The 19,122-nt window shown below is 40.6% G+C and overlaps 2 protein-coding genes across 4 annotated transcripts in view; both read right to left on the minus strand.

Annotated features, from left to right (window-relative positions):
• Sox102f (transcription factor Sox102F) overlaps positions 1-19,122 on the minus strand; it is a 150,194-nt gene that overhangs the window by 108,138 nt on the left and 22,934 nt on the right. The gene's annotated exons all lie outside the window — the stretch shown is intronic.
• LOC138938381 (parathymosin-like) lies at positions 2,069-17,517 on the minus strand. The gene is made up of 2 exons (XM_070305296.1): positions 17,355-17,517; positions 2,069-2,295 (listed from the first exon to the last, which is right to left on the minus strand). The coding sequence occupies exons 1-2, from the start codon at positions 17,515-17,517 to the stop codon at positions 2,069-2,071; spliced, it is 390 nt and encodes a 129-aa protein (XP_070161397.1).

The following is a 19,122-nucleotide window of genomic DNA, read 5'->3' on the forward strand; positions in this document are numbered from 1 at the left end:
ATAATAAGACATTAAGAATAAGTGGCCGTGCTAATACAACACTTGATAAATTTGCGAGCGTGGAGGCGATATAGCCGCGGGCGCGCTACACAGTTTCTAGGCAGTGAGGAGCCATAAAGACGCTAAATAGCCACTTTCGACTCGGTAAGAAAGTGGTACTGAAGCATCGGCCCGTGAGAGGGAAACGATTGCAATCAACGGCATACGGAACACTCCGAGAGTGTACATAAAATCAATTTGGATTACGTGCGAATGAACGGATAGAAACGCACACGGTATAAAAGTTTGCGACCGAGAGAAGTGTCTTGAAATAATGAAGATTAAATGTATTGAGAAGAGGTACGCCACCATGAGTACATAAACATCCCGTAATTTATTTCCAGCCGTGTTAAAAACGCAAAGCGTACGACAAACGTATCTGTACGGCGATATAAAATCTCTGAATTATATCTTTTTAATTGTTATGAAATTTTTAGAAATATTTTTACATGTATTATAATTGCTTGCAACTGCAATTAATATGTACAAGTAAATTGCATTTTTATGTTCACAACATATCCGCGTTACATAATTTTTGATAATAATAAATAAGCTTTAAAGAGAAGAGACGATCTCCACGGCGGTGCCGTTATGAACCATTAAACGGACATCGACCCTCTCTTCTTTATTGTATCGATCTCATTTTTAATTTTCACAATAGTGTATTTGGATATCCGAGAGAAATTATAATAATTTACAAAGGAGAAAATTTAACGCATGACTTTATCGATATATTTAAATCAAACTCAGGGAGATTTATTGTATATATAGGGAAAACAAAATAAACAAAATATTGCGTAGATTTATAATATATAAAGTAAAAAAGACTGTATTAATTGAAAAAGTGGATTTATAGAATAATTAACACACACTGGTAATTGAGATAAGCCAGAACTTAATATTGGATTAGATAGTCTATAGTAAAGTAAGATGTAGAAATCGCTTGGCGTCATAGATGTGTCGCAAAGATAGGTAGAATAATGCGTTTTATAAATAGCGACTCATTAGAAAGTGAAAAGCCTCGAACAAAACAATCAATATCTACGGATAAATGCTAAGTGGTCGATCAATATCGCACGATACGAAAGATACGGGACTGTATCTCGCATGTTACACGAAAAGAATAAACAAGTTGAAGCAGACAGTTCTCGAGAAAGGTAAGATATCGCGGTAACATGCTAATAATGCGTGGGCGTTTTCTGGAAATAAGGAAGCATGCATTACAAAGGATAGGTAACCACTTTTGGATAGAGTTGCGAGAAACGAATATTTGAAATCGACTGCAAAATCGCAAGTGGTCGTTTGCCTAAACGTCACGGAAATTGCTTTCGCATTTTTGTGCGATGTATGTTAAGATGAAGGATTTAGATATATTATCCTAATTATTGTTTTTAAAAATTTTGCAATGTTACACATATGTTGTAAACTTAAGAATGCAATTTACTTATCGTATGTATTAATTGTTATCGCAAGCCGTTGTAATATCTTCTTTCAGATAATAAAACCGAATATTATAATATATAAAAATATATATTTCGGAAAACTATATAAAAATTAAAAGATATTTATATTCAGAAAGAAAAAATCCCGAATTATTATTAATAGCGTCGCGAAGATCCAGAATCCACCGAATAGAGTAACGAGATCCGCATCTGAATTCGACGTTGATTACGGTAAACTCGTGACAAGCCATGAGCAAGCAGAATGGCATGTCAAAGATTCAGGTGCGATCGCGCGAGAGAACTCGCGGGAATCGACACAGAGGGGCCGTAAAATGTATGCGATCGGTCAGGTAGAAGCCCGGTAGGACGAGCGGGATTTGCCGGTTGGAAGAGGCGAGTCCGAACCGCTGGAAGGATGCTGGAGAGACCGAGTGGTGGCGGCACGGCCGGTGTGGTCAGGTGGCTCGCAAGGACGCGGCAGGCCGTTCACCCGTTCACCCGTTGCCCCCCCCCCCTGTTCCCCTCGCTACCGGCTGCCCCCCTCGCCAACGAGCACACGTATGTACAGGTATTCACATACACAAACATCACGAATCTCTTTTCCTCTCCTCTGAACTGTCGTCTCTCGTCGTCCGTTCTCTCTCCTCCTCCTCCTCCTCCTCCTCCTCCTCCTCCTCCTCCTCCTCCTCCTCCTCCTCCTCCTCCTCCTCCTCCTCCTCCTCCTCCTCCTCCTCCTCCTCCTCCTCCTTCTTCTTCTTCTTCTTCTTCTGTCTCGGTGTTAACCCCCTTTTCTCCTTTCTCCGACGTCTCCGCTCTAGATCCGAACGCAAACGCTCGTCTTAACTAAGTTACCGATATTTGTACTTGAAGGAATCGCCGGTTACTGTACTCTCCGTGTAAACACGATAATTAAACCGTTACATTTTGCACCTCGCGCGAACCAGAATTTGTTTCCTTAATTTAAGAATTTGTCTTTTATATGGATACATCCCCTCCGAGAGAGGGTTATTTCTTGTATCTTATTTTTATTGTTTGGGTCAGCGCGCGATCCTGCTGGCAGGAATATTATATAGAGGCACGTAGTAAATTCGACATACTAACGATACCGTAAAAGTTTGGTGGAACCCATGAAACGTAGAGGTTTATGGGGTAAGCAGCGTGAGACGATAGTATTAAGGCAACGTTGTTAGCACTTTATGATCGTTATGTTTACTGACGGCTTAAAGAGGTACAAACTGTGAACGCGTGAGATATAATGTGAGAAAAGTAAGATTAGAATGAGAAAGAAGATATCTTATATATCATATAGCTCCACGTGTTTGAGCAACATTTAAACCGTGCAGTTTTCTTTAACTCTTTAAAATGCAACATAAAAAGCCACGATTCAAATGGGTTTATCAGGTTTCGAATCGATCTACCTTCGATTTATTGGCACGGATATTAACGGCGCATATCGCGAAATTTATATAAATTTCGGAATCCGAAAAAGAAATCGACTTATGACATATATTAAATCGCCGGCGACGATTTCGCTTTAATATGATAATTACTTTTTGATCGTTGACAAGAAAGATACCGTTAAATTAATATGTTACAAGACGTTGTGAGACAAGCACGCTGATAATATTAAAATAAAAATGGAATATTTAATATATTAAAGCCTATTTATGTAGATTACGAAAGATTATTCGAAGTAAAAAAAAAATTCTACCGTTCGTGTCTCCGTGCCTCTTTTCTATTTAAGAAATTTATTGTTTCTCTCATCATTCATATTTCATGGAAATTATGACCGACTGTTTATTTACGACAAGCCAAGTTCGTTGATCGCGTGTCTCCCCGCGGCAGATATCAGCACCATCGCGTAAATAGCCTATCGACGATTTGCGACGTCACATCCGTGTTAACATCCCGCGACGCTTGCGGCAATGACATCATGGATGAAATAATAGGCGGCCTCTCGACCTCTCTTCGTCTCTTTCTCTCTTCAATCGAGAAGTTTCGTACGGTACCTTCAAGAATCGCAAAGAATGAAAGAAGAAGAGAAATAGAGAGAGAGAGAGAAGGAGAGAAGAGGTCCGCTCTCCCGCAGGGAACTAATAACCGGGTTTCACGGGCTCGTCCCCGCTACACACGCGCGCGTACCCGATTCCACCAGCACAAATCAATAGCGAGGACCAAGGGGGCCAAGGGGGCCGAGGAGTCGGGGACGGCGATGTAACCCGGGACGGGTTTGCGAGGCGCGCCCGTCAATGCAGGTAGCCGAACGACGAGACGGCGGCGCGGTAGCTGTTATTAGCTTTCTTTTCTCGTAATATGCGCCCTGTCAGCGGCAGGAAATAAGAAGTATTCCGGCGTAGTTACTTTGTCAGTCGGGAAAGCGACAATAATCGCGGGCCCGCACCCCAGTCCTCCCCGCGACCGAGTGCGTTCGTCGCCCGCTCTCTTTTTATCCTTCGATGTACCACCGACCCCCTTTTTCCTCTGTCTCTCTTCTCCTCCCGTCTCTTTCTGGCACGACGATGATTCTCAGGAGAAAGGAAGGGGCGCGGGAACCGACTGGCAGCGCGCGCGAGAGCAGAGAAGTCGATTGAACAGAAATTGAATGATTGGAGGCGCGCCTCGAGGGTGCTTGATTGTTCATTCAAACAACAATCGTAATTGCGTTACACGTCGCAGCGGGATGGACGGGGATAAAAGGGGGATGGGCTTGCGAGGAACGGACTTGTCGTTGGATTGAAAAAGAAAGGTACGACAGTATCGCATTGGGAAGTCTAAGGGTTAAAATGCCTCCTGTACATCCTTAATGTCCGACGCAATATCGACGCAAAAATTATTCGATCGACATGTCGCGAAAGAGCGAAATGTTTATTTTCCTGAAATAAAACAAGATCGGTACTTTTTTCACTGTATCGAATCAATTTTTTCTTTTTTTTTTATATAAAAATTTATAAATACAAAAATTCTTTCGAAAGTAAAATTCGAATCGGCAGCTTGAAACGCCGTAGTAAAGTCGATCTTAATAGAATCGACCGATGGGAATTCGTGTATCATAGATTCGCGACGAGTATCGTACCGCGTAGAGTGGCACTTTTCGACGAATGGAACCCACCCCGCCGAGTACACTTTTCAGCTCCTTCATTCGGCCGCCGCACTTCAATCAGCAATGCTATGCTAACGTGATTAGCGCCACGAGTCTCCTGAGCACGTCTCGCATCGGTGGATTCACGATCGATACCGTTTTTTCGCGGCGTATCGGCGACGCGTGCCACGCGCCGTCATTAGTCGGTCGAGGATCATTTCGCCATTTGGATGCGACGTTCTTGTTTCCGTTCGATTCGGCTTCGCCTCGTTTAATTGTACCGCGGCGTTCTGGTCACGCGCGATTTGTTCGAGCGCAAGAAAACGCCGGTCTAATAGCTCGTATTTATTCGAGCGACTTGGTTTCCCGCATACACTTCGAGCTACATCTTCGATTATATTTGTTACATTTGTTAAGAATATTCGTGTGTTTACCGTAAATTTTATCGCTAGTTTTAAACGTATGTTTTACGATTTTATTATTAATTCTGGCTTTCGTAATAAAAAATTTTACTTTATTTTTATCTTTAAATTTACTTCAACATACGTATAATTAGAACTTGAGCAAATACGAATCGCAGACAAAAGGGTAAAAATATCCTTCTCTTATTTTATCTTGGTATTATAGGTTTTCAATGTTTTCAAATATTGATTTTGTATTGAATTGTATTCGAAGGATAGACAAGAATAAAAATTTCTAAGTTACACAATTGCGCAATCGTCCGTTGTGTATTATCCGCGGTTTCACAGGTACGGCACTTCGTGGCATCGCAAATAGCTAAGCTTAATTTGCAAATTATGGGGCCGACTACTTCACGAGTCTCTCGAAATCAATGTATTGTACGACAGCATGGGTGTATGCGTGTGTTTCGAGTCTCCTCGAACAAACGCCGTCCGACATAAAGGAGGAGGCGAGGAGGAAACTAATGATTTACTCGGTTAATATTTGTTCAGCTATATGTTCCTTTTCGAGCCGCTTCCTAAATCGAGGTTGACGCATTGTTACTGCCGCACGTTGCGATTAACATAATAATGCAAACACAATGACACGGCGAGCTTGACGGTCCGGGCACTATTTGAGCAGGTGAAAATTCCACCATGGCCGGTGAGCAGTTGCGTAGGCGCCGATATGTGTGTTGAAACGCGCGAGACTCCTCCGTAATCGCGTCTTCGTATATACATCTGCATATATACGTCGCGTAGGACGGGTAACAATCGTTCTCTAATTCAATTAGTAGAACCTTGTCAATTTTCGTCGCGACCGTCGTCGATTCGCGTACGCGCTTTCTTCGCAATTTCTTTTATCTCTTTACGTATATTTCTATGTATGTATTCTCAGTCTTCGTGCCTCTAATATCGGTTCAATGTACAAAGATGACGCGATAAAAAATATTCATCGTCAGTTTCGAGCGAAATAGACTCCGACTGATGTTAGAAATGATGTGTCTGCCGTTGTGTTGACTCAATCAGAGACATATAAATTCGTAGATCGTCATTTGACGGCAAAGGTTTGTAGACTTTGAAGTGCTATTTGTGCGATGCAAAGCTATCAATTTATCCTAACACATGTGCATCTCATGTCAACAACTTTATGGAAACATATCGGTCTTACCGTTTCAGTCTTAGCCAACGATACTATTTCGCGATATATAGATGAAAAAGCGATCAGGTTCAAAGAACGGCTTTTATCTCTCGCTGAATGCGTGAGCGGCCGAGAAAAATGTATACCGGAGATTTCTCATTTCCAGATAATTAATTTACAATGAACCGGACGAAAAGGGGCAACTAATCCTTGTTGCGAGGGTTATTTATGGAGTCGAGTTTCTTCATTGAGAGATCACTGCTTGCTCCTTTACCACGAAGAACAAACGTTCGGCCAAGAGAATCATTCTTTTTTCCGCAACGGAAGTCTTGCCAGACCGCACTCGAATTGTAGCTTGATGTATTTTTAGCACCCTAAAAAGCCTTGGTAAATTTATCTTTTCAGTAAATAGAAATCTGTTATTGTGAAAGAAGAAAAGCAGTTTTCTTCTTTACATTGCGCCTCAGATAATTATAATGATTATATGGATCATCTCGAAAAATATAATTAAGAAAAATTACTGTATAACAGAAATGCGTCCCTTTAACTCTTTATACGATCCGGCAATTGACTCAATCGCGTTAAAAGAACGAGAGAGAAAAGAAATACAAATTGAACTCGAGAGAGAGAGAGAGAGAAAGAGAGAGCTTGGGACAATTCCCGAGGCCGAGAACGATCTACGGCGGGATGGCAATCAGTATCGGTTCCGAAACGGGCGTTCAGACGACGCGGCGCACTTAATCGTAAAAAATAATTACAAGCAGACGCGCGAGGAAAAGAGCGCGAACGGAGAAAAAGCATGCAGTCCGGATGCAGGCCGGAAAATGACAATCACTAGGCGCGGAGCCGTTTCCTCTGTCTGACGTCAATCTAGTTGGTCGGTGGCTTACTGCGTTCCGCGCGGGACAGGGAGAGGGAGAAGGAGAAGGCGGAGGGACGGGGGTGGATTAGCGACAGGGGGTTGGAGAGGGCGCCTCCGGCGCATTCGCCCTTCGTCAATTTACCGGCCGATCTTCTCTCGGCCGGGGTTGAAATTTCATCGAACTTCGAGTGCAAGAGGGTTCTCCCCTCCCTCTGCTCCACCTGCCTCAGATCACATCGGCGCTCCTCCAAAACCCTGCCTTCGTAACTCGCGCTCGTGCTCGTGCTCGTGCTCGCTCTCTCGTCATTCGATAATCGTCCCCCATCGACGGGGAGTCCCGACAGGTGTCCACCAAGGACACCTCGTCCCAAGCGTGTCTTCACCTGATGGCGTCGCAGATGACGTAACTCGCATACCAGCGCAACTTCGCGTTTACGATGTCCATAGTTTCGCTCTTACGATGAATGTATACTCATTAAGTCGATATCTATCGAGGAGAGAGCGCATGATATTCGACATTCATTTCCATCGTGACATCATCTAGATAGACACGTAATCTTTCTTCCGTCATAAAAGCAAACAGACTGACTGTAATTGCACGTTAAGCTATATTTTCACGCCCGTTCATTAACTTCGGCAGCGAAATAGAAAGATTAAATCTCGTTCGCGCGTACTACTTTTTTTCTTTTTTTTTTACATTATAAAAGTTTTAAGAATCAATTTTCGTGAAAGATTAATTGTATAAAATCAATTATTAATTTACATTGATATTTATTAATAATTTAATTATTAAAATGTATGAAATGTCGAAAATCCTTCAATCTTTTTTAATTTTAATAATGCTAATATTTTTTCCACCACTTTTACTATTATTTTTAATGACGTATAAATATATCTATATGCAAGAGAAATATATAAATACGCCATTTAATTAAATATAACATGAATTAAACAATATATATATATGCAATATAAATTAAACGCTTTCAGTGTTTATATAGACGATTTTATCTAAAAATTAAAGAAACATATAAATATTTATAAACATTCTATAAGGGTACTTAAACATGCACATTATTACTGTAATTAATCCAACAAATACATTAATTTGTGAAAAAGATCAGATATGTTGGCTTATTAAAACTTTCTTTATCTTAAAGTTCATTAAATAAATATATTTATCTAATTTGGCAAAACCAGTAGAGTGTAGATCGTTTTATGAATAAAACATCAGTAGTGTATGTCAAGTTTTGCGTGCTACGTTCTGCGAAAAAGATATCTTAATGGCGATGATAGATCGCCCTTGATGATAAATAGTAGTATCATTTAAAAAAAAAAAATATATATATATATATATATATGTATTCCGTATATAAATTATATGAAAAATTATCATTTTCTTCATCTTCGTGTACGTATTTTTAACATCGATCATTCTAGCAGATATTATATTATTGATATAACATGAAATTTTTTTATATGCCGATTAAAAATGAAATAAGCATGCACGGTATAATTCCAATTTTATTTTGATTGATATTAGAAATATCGTTAACGTTTAATTAAAATGCATTCAGAGATTAAAAAAGACAAAACAGTCGTAAAAAATAGTAATAAAATTGAGCACAGATTTTAAACTATTCCATAACATGCCATGGGTCAATATATATATATATATATATATATATATATATATCTGAGCAGTGTTATAAAATATTTTCCCATACAGATGGAATTAATTCATTTACATTATGATACCTTTGCTATGGTTTTTTTGCCATTCGAAAACACACCCTTACGGATAAAAAACATCGCGTGGCAAGTGAATAGCGTCTTACACTTTGAATCAACTTCCTACGCTTCCCTTATTGCTTTCCCAGCTAGTCGAGACAATATTAAAGCCACTGTTGGCCGCGTGTTGGTTATTTGTATAATGAAAGCAGCACCGTGATACGTTGTTGGCGGTTAAAAATCCGGGAGCAGAGTTTCTTATTAGTTATTACTCCGGCAAAGGGCAAATGAAATGGTTTACAACGCGAGAGCAAGAATAGAGACAGAGCCTTGAATGGGGCCTTTGAATTACTGGTGGCCGCTTGTTTTGTATAGACACATATAACGTATACGTATTCACGCAAACCCGGTCGTTTGTGGCCGTTTGTGCGCACATGTGCGCGTGTTGCGTAGATATATACATATATACAGAGTATCTCGGTGAGCAATATTTAAATATGGCGGTTCGCTTGCGCGGACTCTCTCTTGTACACGTGTATCCACGAAGTTCGCGCAAAGAGAAAACACGAGATGTTGGCCATCCCACTATCCACCACTGTCAACGTCAACCCAACGACGCGGTCCTTCTGTCATCCTTACACCCTTTTTCATTTTCCCACTACCCCGTCTCTAGTGATTTTCTGAAAAGTCTCGCGTTGTGGCGCGCGTCCTGTCATCTTCTGAAAAGAATAATATCTCTCTTTGAAACATTAGCAATTCTATGATCGCCATTTTTATTTATACATCGTTCTTGCCATCGGCTCTCATCTATTCGCGCGTATATGTATTGTATATACATACGACACATAGGCGTCCAACGAGCACGTGTACATATATACAGAGAGTTGCTTTAGAGTTACGATCTTTTCCTTTAAACAAGCACGAATGAATAATTTTTCTTTCAAAGAAACATCACCATCAATCGTCTTCTATGTCTCTTTATCGTAGCCATTTGAGAGTACATTCATTTATTTCTACCGTCCAGAGGTTAGAGGGGTGGGTATACGTATACCCTGGTAATTCTGGTTGCTCCAAGCGGTAACTCTGTGAACCGCCCCGTGTCTTATGTAACGCGCGCGCAGGGTGGAAAGAAAGCTCGGATGGAGAGACCAGGACGATGCGCACGGCGGCGAACGTCGCCTTGTTACAAAATACTTTTAATTAATGACTCCTCGGAACAAATTTACCTTCATTATTAGCACATTCATGCTGGCCGACGCGGCCGCGCCGCGTACGTGAACGCGCGCACGCAACACGTGTATCTGAGAGGCACAAAGCCGACATTGTGTGGAGCCACTCATAAAAGACGCCTGTTCTTGCGCGGGCTTTAAATAATTCAATTCACCGAATGCTCTTCCTCCACCGACCGCATCGCGCCTTTTGCTGCCTTCTCGCCGGAAGAAGCACGATGCGAAAAATGGAGGCTAGTGGCGTGTAGGGAAAAAAAGCGAGAGTAAGAAAGGAGATGCAGGATATCAAGAATACGCATCGATTAAATCAACGAACTTTTAGCGACAGGATCGATCGATGTCGTCAAAATGATCGAATAAAACATTGAATTTAAGATAAGATAAAGTATAAGTGAAAAATCGAAGATATACCTTCCTAAATTTTTCAGCTATATGAAAGAATATTTGCTAATTCTCAACGGTTTGATTGTCATCTCCAATACGATTACGTCATACACCGTCGCGACATTTTATAATTCTATTTCTAACGATATACCATATATGAAAAAATAGATAAAAAATTTGACACATTCCGCTTTAGCAGGCATACATGCGATACTATTTTCTATAACGTGCATCGCATAATTATAAGTTAAAAACGAGATTGCGTCGAGTAAATGCCCACTCGCAAAAGCTTATAGAGGCATACAAGATGAATGCCGAACAACATGCACAATAGCTCTTCTGTGTTCGTATCCTTCGTACGTCTAGACTAGAGAGTTAATAAAGCGTGTAAAGAGAAAAGACTGGCAACATGCTCGTTTCTTATCCGAGCTAATTATTCACGCGTGCTTAAGAAATGAGGTTCGATAAACCGCTAGAATAGTGTTGAATGTTTCGAGAATATTTCAGTTTCAATAATATCTTTCTTTTAATATTAATCTTTAGCGTATGTAAAAATATATATTTTCTCGCATGTTTATTTTTTTTATTTAACTAGGAAATATATAAATATAAGATCAAATATTCGCGTATTATTCAATTGTCCTTTGCACATGCGGGCAGCTGCGAATTTTTACGAGAGGAAAAGAGAGAGAAATGCTTTTTATAAAAATCTTTTCCGCGTCCTCATATTGTATTCCTTAAACGGATGCTCTCAAAACAGACGTTTCGCCGCAGAGAAAGCCTCGTCGATCGCGGTTAAGAGAGAACGAGCAATACGGAGAGGCGCGCGCGCGTTTTCCGGGATTGCGGCGGCTGCCGCGAGAAAAAGGATGAGCGGCGTGGACGGAATGGAGATGAGCGTACGAGCAGCGCAAGAAGCGAAACACAGCCGACAGAGAGGGGAATCAACGAGGAAGGGGTGAGGAGAATTGGCGAGGGCGGCAAGGGGAGCAGAGAGAGCGCAGAAACGGAAGAAGAAGAAGAAGAAGAAGACGAGAGGAGGATACGGCGCGGGAAGCAAGACGAGGAAGACTATACAACGAGCGGCAGAGAAGAGCATCGGGGAACCGGGTACAAGAGCCGCTCGTTCCGGCCTCTAGCCAGACAAACGGCCCTTCGTTCGACGCAGTAGAGTCGCGCACTTTTTGCGTCGCTCGTTCAAGTTTACATTTACGGACTGATCCCCTTACCCGTTGTCACCGGACGCTCCGCTCCGTTCGTTCGCTTCGTTCGTCGGTCGGTCCGCTCGCGTTGGCCGACTTGTATGCAGATGCACCTCCGTCACCGCCACGCCGGTGATTATCGCGATTCGTGGAGCTGCTGCTCTCGCCCTATTTAACGAGAACAATGCGCCTCCGGGCGTGAGGATATTAATGCGCGTGTAGCTTCTGTCTGACTCGCTGCACGGATAGGCACGGGGCGGTGCAGCCCGACTCGCCGCAGGTGTTGCGGCTCATTGTCAGATGATAATTGGACGGGGAAACTGTCGCGCGCGTCAAGCGACGACATGCGACATGGCCTTTTTATGCCCATAATCCTTTCTGGTACGTGAACATGCGTGAGCGTTTAACCGTACGTAAATACTAATAGGGTGTCGTCGCGTGGTCGAATGCCATAAATCGTATGTCGCGATGAAAACAGGTATTTCAATTGCACATCGTCTTTAATAAAAATATATTAGATTTTAATCGCGTGTAAAAATGCTTGGCAAAATTATTATAAATAGTTGATCTGCCATTCTACTTGACATTTTATGTAATTGCTTAAAAATTGTTCGTCAAAATTTTCCCTGATTAATAAACTGTCGATTGAATATTTAGTTTCCGTTATGTTTTTATCGCAAATGCTTAATAGTTGTGTGTAAAACAAAATAATCTTGTGACGTCTTTTTTTCCAGATTGTACAACGATCATTTCCGTCTTTTGCATTTTCACCGGAAACATCAAGCAATGTAATATAATTAACATAATAAACATCGTGCGTTTACCTCCTTTTTTATCTAAGTTATCGGATTAAGTAGACTATTTCGCAGCGATTGCATTGGATATAAAATTCGCTTAATTAACATGTTATGTTTGTTAATTTCTATACTGAAAGCAGTTAATTTCTTGTCTGAAAACAAACGTTGATCGATATTTAGAGAAATCGCGTTAATAAAAGCGATTTAAAATACTTGCTTTTTACCTATTGAAATAAATTGAAAGAAAGCGGAGAGAATTTACGCGTGATTGATAAAAACAATTTCGCGCGTTTACGAATAGTCTTAATGATATATTTCTATCCTATCTACTTGTAATGCATTTTACGCTCCAGGAAAAATCTACTATCTAGAAAAAAAAAATCATTTGCAATCGATGAAAAAAATAAAGGAAATAATTCGCAATAAAGTAGAACAAGTGTTAAACGGGAAATTTATTGCCTTATTAAATATAAATATCCATATTCAAATATGACAAATTCTTATGTAACGTGAAAATGTCTACTTTCTCTACCATATCAAAACTTCGATTTCAATGAAATGTCAAGAAATTAATGCCTCGTGAATATTTACTTTAATAATAATGTAATAATATATAAATATGATATCGTGATATCGAGCAACTCACGTATCCTTTTTTTAGAGAGAAACGACAAAGTAACAAAGCGATAGAAGAACTCTATAAAAGCAACATTAGTATCGTAGATAACATTACGATTTTTTTTTTTTTTTTTCAAGATTGATGTATAAAGAAAATCATCAAATTATCAATCGATATCATCATCACATCATTTTTTGTAAAACTTGGAAATTTCGTAATCTCTTGCAAATCCTATAAAAAATTATAAGAACATTTGAAAGTATAAAGATTAAAAGAAGGGCGAAGAGATAGAATCTTGAACTCTGTCGTATGGAATATTTAAAATATCCCCCAATTATTTTACCTTCTATTTTGTATTTGCTGACAATTCTCTCGAGTGTAAAAAAAACAATTTTGTAAAAGGAGATAATGATATGCAATGAATCGGCAGGTGGCCGATGAAATTAGTGAAGAACGAAGAGCTTACTGACTATCAGTTACATAATCAACAAATAATATCAAGAATGATAATGCGTAACGAGTGGAGAACGAACAGGCTGTTTTCGAACTGGTTCGAGGGTATACGACGATTCCTTTTCGTCCCCTCTCGATTGAACGAAGGGAAAAATAAAAGTACGATTTGCCTTAGCGGAAAGTCAAGTCGTTGGTTGAGAACTCTTTATTTACTTTATTATAGGCTGCGCTATATAACGGTATCAGTCGCATCAACGCCCGTCTTGTTGCCCTCTTCTTTCGTCTTTTTACGAATATCCGATAATTGCGTCTCTCGAGTGGCGGCGATGCGACGAGGAACTAATATTTGCTTTCCTTTCCAGACAACGACTTTGGATAATTGCTAATATTTTCTTGCCATAATCCACACACACAAACAAGATTATTTAATGAATATTATTAATTCATACCGGATATAAAGCTTAAAAAAATTCAAAAAAATAATACATCAATATTTGACAAAGTTTTTAATTAATCATTTTAATGTCTCGTACAATATTTCATTAATACTTCAACAATTTTGATTTATTTTTTCATTAAACAATTATATAACACACAATAACGTTGATGAAATTTATATTTATTTAAATGAATTCAAAGCTATTTCTATGTCGTGCCACAGAATGCCTGTTTTCAATCGAGTCGATTTAATTTAAAGAAAGCGATTGAAAGAAATATTGTTTTTATATATTGTCTCATGCGTCCTTTCGAAGCATTTACTTTGTGTAGATGTGTCCGCGAGATGTGCAATCCACACGGAAACATCTGTCAGACATTATTATCTACGGAAACGCATAGAATATAACACAATGAACATTGACAGTTACATATTTATTTTCAACTATATAACTTATATGTTACCGTCAATACAAATTCAATTTTTGTAATTTGCCTGTTTCACGTGACATTGAGCCATTGAGTTATTTACGTATTGTAGACAATAAGTCTACGCAGCTTTTTAGATAGCAATTAGATATAAAATGTCGTCTTTTTCCAAGTCGTTTCGTATATTCATATGCGCATATATCGTATGTTTCTTTATAAGCGTAAAAAAAATACATTGTGATATTGTAATTTGTCATTCCGAATTACATCGTTACGTCATATATGCTCATTATGCGTTACTATTGTTTATTCGCTTGAATCACAAGACTATTGTATTGTATTTAACGATTACTCGAAAAACAACTTTTACTCGAACATGACGCATTGACGGAACGGAACGCCTTTTGGACGCATTCTTTGTCATTTCGTATCGCGCAATTTTGTCTTAATTTTCATGTCGCATACGTTCAATGTCACCCGCGATCGAAATATCGTCGCGAAGAAAGTTACGTCGCCGATACAACACATCCGTCTATACCTTGACCGTCGTAAATTTATCCTCATCCGTCACGGAATGTCTCGCGCAAAAAAGTAACGCATTAACAACGAGCTATCCCCTCATTATTGTTTTAAGGTGTCTCGAATCGATGATCGGCCGACGAGGCTACGCGAGGAGAGAAGGACGGATAGAGCGGAAATCGTCTCACAATCAGCGGAGCAGGACAAGGAGAAAGAAAAGAAAAGAGGCGAGCACGCGGCATTCGCGCGTAGGTGCCAACAATTTATCGCCCATCGTCTCGGTTGCTCAAGCCGGCCGTGTACGTAAGCTTTAAAGGTCTACGAAATGTTAGGACATTATTTTCGGTGATTACCGCCATTCTTTGATTAGATGCCGCTCCCCCGTCTCCCGTGTCTCCTTGCCACGATGATGGTAACGCGGTAAATTCCTACCAGATTGTTGGAGAAACAGACAGCGAGCCTTGGAATGAAAGAGAAAAGAGAGAGGAAAAGGAGGTGGAGGCGGAGTGTCTCGAAAAATTCGTGGTAATAATTTATATGGGATCCGACCAAACTCAGAGTCCCTCGTTACGATAAGATTGGATCGTCAGGGCTTTTACATGGATATACGAAATATCTTAGTGCTGGATAACAGCTCCCACAAAGGACTAGGGTCGATTCTCGTAAGTGAAAGATAGAGGTTTACTTATATGTAGTATTGTAATTTCGTCTCGACGATACATCGTCTGTAGTAAGAATATTTACTGTCGACAAAGTCCAATAGATAAAGATAATTCAATTAACGTGTATGTCAGCATTCGTTTACGTAATGTTCGCTTTCACCTAGAAATAAATTAATAACGCGTAAATATTCATAATTATATCGTCGAGTTGAATTTACTCTTGGCTCTTATTTCTGCAGTCGTAAAATCACTCGCGAAACGATTTCGACCACAGGCGCGCGATTTCTCGAGGCTGCTAAATACCGCATAAAATATACACTTTCTCCGAATATTAACCCTCAGTGACACTATGAATCCAATAAGGATCACCCATTATATTTTATGGATGCTAATCTGTTCGTTTAAAAAATTTACCAAATACATTTTTTTTTTTTTTTTTCCAGGAGTTGTGCAGCAAGAATAATTAATTCTAATTTTGGCAACACGTGTAACATTGCGAAAAAGAAGATTGATACAAGTATCGGAGAGATTGCGCGGTCCAAATACAATGCCTACACAAGAAAACGCGGAGGAGAAGGCATGCCGGATCGACGGATGAAGGCGAAAGAGAGATCGAGAGCAGCCGGCCCGGAGCTACGGAACATTTAACCGAACAAAAGAAGCCACTATAGGCAGCAATGTCCGACGGCGTTTCATAAAGATACGGATTTATCGCCACTGTACCCGAAAAGGGGCTCGCCGCGCCGACGACGACGACGACGACGACGACGACGACGACGAGCTCTGGCGGCGACAAAAATACGAGCCCCTTAGCTTCAACACCTTGCCGCCTAGCACCGATTCCACGGTGTCACGCATTATCCATATTCGAAGAGAGTGAGAGTCTCTCCACACGGGAATTTCCAAATTAAACTTCGTCACGCGAAAAGGAGCACGCTACCGATCGAAAGCGTGGCCGTATAACAGAGATATTTTGAGATATCCCTTTGACGTGTGCGGAAGATTGCACAGAAGATTATGCATCCGTGCTTCGTATTTTCGTATTATTGCGATTTACTTCGATATGTTATCGCACATGAAGAGTTTTATATGTGCCTGTCAGAGGAAATGTTCTCCGTTAAATTACAGGCCGATAAAGTCGCGTGCAAAACTTCCAAAGCATTCGACCGGGTATATAGACTCGGAGGCGGATTGACACCGCGCGCACGCAGCCTCCCTTTTACAATTTCATTTATAGTCAATTACATCGCGCGCGAACGATGTCGTAAATTACACTTTTGCGCCGCGTCTTATCAATCGCGCATAATTCTCGCGGTGGAGCCGCATTATGTGCCGGGAATGTAAGCGGAGAGATTTATTAGCCGCGACGGTTTCTCTATTACTGCTAGCGCCTTCTCCGAACATTCATTTCTGTACGAAAGTAACTTCGTCTCACTTGCGGCTTTGAGCCGTATCGTTCGCGATGCGGGAGCGATGCGAGATACCGCGAGGTCAAGTAGCAATCAACAATTCGATCGGCAAGGTGCGAACGTCGCAGCGCCGTACATCGACGTGAGGCTTTAACGATGTCCCCCAAGAGTTTATATTAATAGCACGAGATGCAATATTCATCTCACTGCTGTGTCAAGCTGTCAACGAAGTTTCACGAAGCAAACAATTACTAAATGACACATCTCGAGATGCCTTAATTGTTTATGTTCGAACGAATATATTCGCGAATAGACTACTTTTGAGGACTCCGTCTCCTCTATGGTATACGAATTCTACGGCATTGCTCAAAAACGCTTTCACTCGTAAAATCCAGATTTAGTAAGCATGTGATTTCCACGTCGTCTTTCAAAATCGACCACAGCATCTACGGATGCCGCTATGGACACATAGCGGAGTCAACGAGCGTCCATGGTCCATGGAGGCTTCGTGCAATAATCCGGCTGTCTACCAGGCAGGTCGGTGACAGCAGCTGGTCTCGATCCAGCATCGGACGTTTCCAATCTTGCTGTCCTCTTCGCGCTGTGTAAGAACTGCTCTGCTTCTCTTCGTCTTTTTCTCTTCATTCTGTCCTCTGTCGACCATCTCTCAGCGTCTTTCTTTATCCTTCGTTCCTTCCTGTCCTCCCTTTCTCTCTTTCTCTCTTCTCTGCCATCTCTCGTTTCCTCCCGTTTCGTACCGTGACTTAAGTCTACCCTGATTTACGCCCGTTCACCTGCTCATCCGTTTCAAGAATGGCCCACTTGCGCTTATTCTCTTTCCGGTTGCCTCGCGCGTTTTACGGAGTAATCGGGGACCTGGCGGATTGACGTTATTATCCCGAGGCCGGCTATCAGGAATCGCATTAGAAGTCTTTGTATTACGAACTCATTAATTGACGTATGCCATGCGAGCCGCCGAAATGCAGCCTCGCCATCCTTATTACGTGCGCGACCGGTATTTGTAACACGATCGCGTGTAAGATCAATCGAAGCGATCCGACTCGCTTGCCGCGAGGCTAAAAGTCGGCCGTTAATGATTTCATCGGGACACGCGAGATGATAATTCCGGTACAAACAAAATAATCGCTAATTGAACGAACGGATGCCGAACGTTCGCGAAAGCGCACGCTATTCCATTGTAGCGTTATTAGATACAACAGATGGACAAAATAAATAAACAACGGAGAGATAATACGATGCTGAGTGATGTACCCAGTAGCGAAAATTAAATACACAAGTGGAATAGTATAACCGCTTAATAAGTTCTTTTTTCCGTTACGGCGACAAAGCCGAACCCGTATGATATCATCGTCAAATCTAAACAGCTTAGGCTATTTGTAGTTTCCAATAATTTTTCTTAATTAATTAAATTATGATAATTGTTAGAATGCAAAGTAGGAAGATCTGCTTTTACGGTATGTCTCACTTATCGTTGACTTATTTTTTCTCAAGAAATACCATCGAACAATAGGACATTTTAACATTACGAGTACACGTTTGCCTCTTCGTTATAAAACGATAAAAGCGTATTAATAATAAAAGAGTTGTAATTAATATTAAAAAGTTTGAAATATAATAATCTTAGAATGAAAACACGATAAAACTAATTTAATCATATAAATAGTGAATTCACTCACGTATGACGAATATTTTATTATATATCGAATTTTATAAGAAAATTTATGGTACAGCGAATATATAAAGAATGGATATATTAATCGAAGAGAATCAGTTTTATAGTCTTTACGCAACAGCCAATTAAAAAATACAAGTTCCGTACGAGTATAAGGAGAGATATAACGGTATAAATTAGTATAAAAGAGTAAGGTATAACGAGCAGCTTTCTTTCTCTCTCTCTCTCTCTCTCTCTCTCTTGACGATACGGCTAATCTCACGGGAGATTCGATTCTCGTATCTCCACGTGTATCCGCGTCTCGTTAATGACTATCCGAACGACGTTTGCTATTCGAAACCTTGAATCGTCGTGAATCGGAATATTCCGCTAAAACACAACGAATCTCGTGCATCGCGGAGAAATCGGACGCGGCATCGAAACTCGTTCCTCTTCTATCGGTGAAGTCAACGGCATCGCTCGCATTATACTCGACGAATAATTCATCGTCATTCAAGGCTAAATACATAAATCGACCATTTTGAGATAATCATAAAGTCAACGCAATTTTGATCGGC

The sequence above is a fragment of the Polyergus mexicanus genome, unplaced genomic scaffold (genome assembly GCF_030449975.1).
Source record: "Polyergus mexicanus isolate NDT 795.1 unplaced genomic scaffold, iyPolMexi1.0 SCAF_12, whole genome shotgun sequence".
Classification (NCBI taxonomy): Eukaryota; Metazoa; Arthropoda; class Insecta; order Hymenoptera; family Formicidae; genus Polyergus; species Polyergus mexicanus.